Source organism: Palaemon carinicauda, chromosome 37, assembly GCF_036898095.1.
Source record: "Palaemon carinicauda isolate YSFRI2023 chromosome 37, ASM3689809v2, whole genome shotgun sequence".
Taxonomy (NCBI): Eukaryota; Metazoa; Arthropoda; class Malacostraca; order Decapoda; family Palaemonidae; genus Palaemon; species Palaemon carinicauda.
Genome location: NC_090761.1, coordinates 17,562,800 through 17,568,025, shown reverse-complemented (window position 1 = coordinate 17,568,025; position 5,226 = coordinate 17,562,800). Strand labels below are relative to the sequence as shown.

Genomic DNA, 5,226 nt, shown 5'->3' with positions numbered 1-5,226 from the left:
TTTACTGGTATTATCTTAAACAGAAGTATTTGTGATTTTTTTACTGGTGTTATCTTAAACAGAGAATGTTTTTGTGACTTGTTTTACTGCTGTTATCTTGAACAGAGAAGTACTTTTGTGACTTGTTTTATTGGTATTATCTTAAATAGAAGTTTTTGTGACTTGTTTTACTGGTGTTATCTTGAACAGTTAAGTACTTTTGTGACTTGTTTTACTGGTGCTGTCTTAAACAGAACAGGTTTTTTACTTATTTTACTGGTGTTATCTTAAACAGAAGTTTTTGTGACTTATTTTACTGGTATTATCTTAAACAGAACAGGTTTTTTGTCAACTGTTTTTCTAGTGTTATCTTAAACGCACACATACACAGAGAGAGAGAGAGAGAGAGAGAGAGAGAGAGAGAGAGAGAGAGAGAGAGAGAGAGAGAGAGAGAGAGAGAGAGAGAGAGAGAGAGAGAGAGAGAGAGAGAGAATTTACCATGGAAATGCTATCAAAAATATAATTTCACTCTTTAGAAAATCATCAACTTATGCTTAACAATTGAATTTTTAAAAAAAATGTATGCCATAGCAAAAGCAGATTATTTGGAATATTGAATAACGAATTGAGTATAATTTAAGAAATATTTGTAAAAATAAATTTTGTAAGGCAAGAAGACACTAATAATTGAAATACGGTTTTTTCGGTGGTCAATAGGCCGGTTTATCTAATGAATTTTTCCAGGCTAGAATCGAAAAAAAAGAAGGGGAAATATATTTGGAAGTGAAGGGAAGGGTGATTTTTTTTCTTTTTTTAAATCTCATCCTGGGGTTTACTTTGATTCCCAAGAATATTTCTTACTCTATTGTTACTCATGTGAATCATTTATTGTGTTCAACGATCATGACATTAAGGAGCAATCACTATCTTAAGATTTAAAATCAACAATTAAAGTTATCAAAGTATTAATACCTAACAAATCAGTCTTGACATATAACGATAGTGGCAACGGCCGATGGTTTAACAACTCAAAAGATACTTGATTTTCTAAATTAAACTTACCTCCTGGTTCCTGGTTCTTCGTTCCTCGTTGCTCTCTCCACAACACCTTGATTGTGGTCACACTACTAGAAGCGTAGTAGGTGCAAAAAACTGCAATCTGTAGAAAATTTAATTATTATTATTAGTAAGTTACCTCCTTTATAGACAGCATAGCTTACATACTTTTACTTCTAACTTCCAAGGCTTGGTGTTTCTAACCTTTCTAATTTTATACCATTGTTTCTAAATCTTCTTAATTCCTTATAGCTAAACATTCAAACCGCAACAAGACTCGTGCTCTTAGTAGCTCATGTACAGTATCACTGCTATGAAAAATTATTTTATATAATGCCTTTCTATCTTAGAGCTATAGTGATATATGAGAATTAATTATATCTATTTTTTATAGGACTATTACGACAGTTCCTGTGATAAGAACGCGACTCTCGCCAAAATTTACTGCGGCCCTGAAAACATTGGTTGCATCAACGGAGCCTCTTTCCTTGGGAGTTCCACCGGCATCCTATGTCTAATCCTATCTTCCCTTGCTGTGTGGTCAGGGGACCTGCGGTGATTATTCGAAGAAAGACCCCGTGCTGCCACTAAGCCAGCTAACTCTACCAAGAACTATTCTTTGTACAAATTTGTTCTATCTCTTCTTTGGAGGAATAATATTTAGATAATTGAATACACGTTGATATATATACAGTATATGAAATATAGATTTCTAATGAAGATTTATTTCAAGATTTATCCTAACTATATATTGGTAATTACAGTTTTTTTTAGTTAATTAAGGAAACGAGTTAGTAATGAAGACAGTTATTCAGATAAACGGGGAAAATATTTATATTATTCATATTTGTTATATAACAAACATTACAAATTGCAGATTATTATTATTATTATTATTATTATTATTATTATTATTATTATTATTATTATTATTATTATTATTATTATTACTTGCTAAGCTACAACCCTGTTTGGAAAAGCAGGATCCTATAAACGCAGGGGCTTCAATAGGGGAAATAACCCAGTGAGGAATTGCAGCAAGGAAGAATTAAATATCTTTAGAACAGTAACAGCATAAGAATAATTATTTCCTATATCAACTATAAACACATCAATGAATAAAATGGGGTGCAAAATCTGGGGTCGTTGAGAGAAATAATTCGAGGAAGACTTCCCCATAATAGTTTATATATGAAAGATTTATTTCAACGATGTTACTGTTTTTAAAATGTTTTTTTGTTGATTATTTCTCTTGTAGTTTATTTATTTCCTTGTTTCCTTTCCTCACTGGGCTATTTTTCCTGTTGGAGCCCTTGGACTCATAACATCTTGCTTTTCCAACTAGGGTTGTAGCTTAGCAAGTAATAATAATAATAATAATAATAATAATAATAATAATAATAATAATAATAATAATAATAATAATAATAATAATAACATATCTAGAGCCTAACCTGTGATACTGGAGTGCCAACGGATCAGAAAACTACTGTGATACGGTTCGTAATCCGCCTACGGGCCAACCAAGGGAAAGGCCCGTGCCAACATTAAGTGTTGGCTTTAATACCCCAACAACAACGTAATCCGTTACTGATTAAAGGGGCTGGTTTCTATATTGGATTCATCGGTAGCCTACTAATACCACGTGTTAAGTCTAGCACAGAATAGTAGCCTAACCTCAACAGTCCAACTCGGAGTGCTGAAATTCAGAATGCTGGACAACTATTTGAGTAAGCACAATAATGATAGAGAGAAAACGACAACGGATGCAGAGAAAACGGAAATATTTATCTACTTGATAATAAGGGGAACTCTAAGATTCTTCTAAATTTAATTTTTTCCCCACAACACAATGGTCCAGAGCGGGAGATTTAGGGACAAAGATACTTTTAAAGGAGGAACTGATTTTATTAGAAAAATAGTTAATAAATCAATAGGCTGCTTGATTTTAAACTTGCAATAACTTTGTAATTAGAATTACATTAAACATTAGGAAGATAAGTGAATTCATGAACATTTTAAAAAGTAAGTTTCGTTTGATATCACCTGATACATTTGCCCCCCAAAATATGAACCATAAAGAATGTGCTTTCCTTTAAATGGTTGTACCAATAAATTAATGGACAGTTCACGTAAATGAGAATATGATATCCAAATAAGAACAAATCTAAGTATAATTCTGAAGGCAGCAATATTTCATGCAAGATAGGCATGAGTGGTCTTAAGTTAGGATATGTACAGTATCTCAGATTATATTTCAGTCCATATCATAATCTGTAACTATTAGCTGTCGAACATCAACTGGATCTTTCTTAGGCATGCTTTTAGTCTGATCTCTCAGTGATAGTTTTTTTTTTTTATAGTTTTTTGACAAGTTGATATTAAAATGTTCTATAATTCAAGATACAAATATCTTTGTTTAGGAGAGGTGTTGTAACTTGAACATTTGTTGTCTGTGTCTTTTATTAGGCTAACGGTCTATTAAATTTCTTATTCCTGATCTAGATATTAATCTTCGGTACCGTCGTTCAATTAGTTCATTATGCATGTTTCATAAGATTTTTCATAACTCTGACCATCCTTTACATTCAGATCTCCCTGGACAATTCCATCCTGTTCGTAATACTAAGCAGTCCGTTAATTCTAATAGCCAGGCCTTCTCCATCATGAGGCTCAGTACTACACAGTAGTCTAGAAGTTTTATTCCAGCTGTTACCAAGTTGTGGAATGATCTTCGTAATCGGGTGGTTAAATCATTATAACTTCAAAAGTGCAAAGTTGCAGCAAATGTTTTTATGTTGAACAGGCAAACATAAGTCTTTTTAGGTTGTAATATGACATATTTGTTTTGACGTTGTTACTGTTTTTAGAATAATTTATTGTTAATTTGTTCTCATCATTTATTTATTTCCCTATTTCCTTTCCTCTCTGGGCTATTTTTCTCTATTGGGCTTATTTTTCCCTTGGGGTTATAGAACCTTGCTTTTCCAACTAGGGTTGTAGCTTGGATAATAATAATAATAATAATAATAATAATAATAATAATAATAATAATAATAATAATAATAATAATAATAATAATAATAATAATAATAATAATAATAATAATAATAATAATAATAATAATAATATAGTGAGTGCTTCTTGCGTTTGAAACTTGGAGATGTTGTAATGTTCTAATTCTTGATTGAAAGTATCAATAATGTAGAAGATTGTCAAATTAATGCTATTTAACTTTTATAACATATTTGCTTTTCTGGTTTTAATTGAATATTCTTTTAATCTTTATACTAAACGATATCGGCGTCAATGACCTTCGATGTCAAGATGCCAGAAAACTTCGAATCAATCAATCGATCTCAGCTTTTAAAACATTTAGAGATACAAACAAAAATCTAACTGAAATTATAAATCTTTGATATTGTGTCAAAAGTTCCTAATGAAATACTGTAATGAAATACTCTTTGGAACTTTCCAACCCTTAATCCCCAGGGGTTATTCTTTTTTCAAGCACATTTTGCAGTATATATATTTTTTTAATTGCTCTATTCTATCTGATTTCTCTTCCTCTTATTTTGTTAAAGTTTTGATAGTTTATATTGGAAATATTTATTTTAATATTGTTACTCTTCTTAAAATATTTTATTTTTCCTTCTTTCCTTTCCTCACTGGGCTATTTTCCCTGTTGGGGCCCTTGGGCTTATAGCATTCTGCTTTTCCAACTAGGGTTGTAGCTTAGCACGTAATAATAATAATAATAATAATAATAATAATAATAATAATAATAATAATAATAATAATAATAGTTAGCTACTCAAAGACAATACAGTAATGACGTCATCAGAAACCCTCATAGGTCTTGCTGCCCCATTCAAACACGTTAGTATTGTTTCCAAAGGTGTTTCGTGTGTTAACTTTAATTATGTAAGTTAATTGTGTTGAAATAGTTATAAGTCAATGTGACAGTTCCAGGAAATATTATCCCTTCAAGTTTCATCATCTGTAGGTTGGAATATGAAAACTAATCTCCAACTTGAAGAGGTATGTATGGGGTTTTAAGTGCTAAGAAAAACTTGGACATTTATATAGGCCTACTGTAAGAAAAATGGACTTAAGTAGTTAAGTCTGTGGTTCTATGTGTGAGTCGACTTTGATTTTTGGGTGTCATATCAGACTTCCATTGGGGAACCT

The 5,226-nt window shown here is 31.3% G+C and overlaps 1 protein-coding gene across 3 annotated transcripts in view; it reads left to right on the top strand.

Moving 5' to 3' along the window:
• LOC137629468 (uncharacterized) overlaps positions 1-1,720 on the top strand; it is a 13,329-nt gene extending 11,609 nt beyond the window's left edge. For all 3 annotated transcript variants that reach the window (XM_068360778.1, XM_068360780.1, XM_068360779.1), the window contains exon 5: positions 1,430-1,720. In XM_068360778.1, coding sequence (XP_068216879.1) covers positions 1,430-1,594 — 165 coding nt within the window. In that variant the 3' untranslated portion in view covers positions 1,595-1,720. The remainder of the gene's footprint in view (positions 1-1,429) is intronic.
• Positions 1,721-5,226: the final 3,506 nt, after the last annotated feature.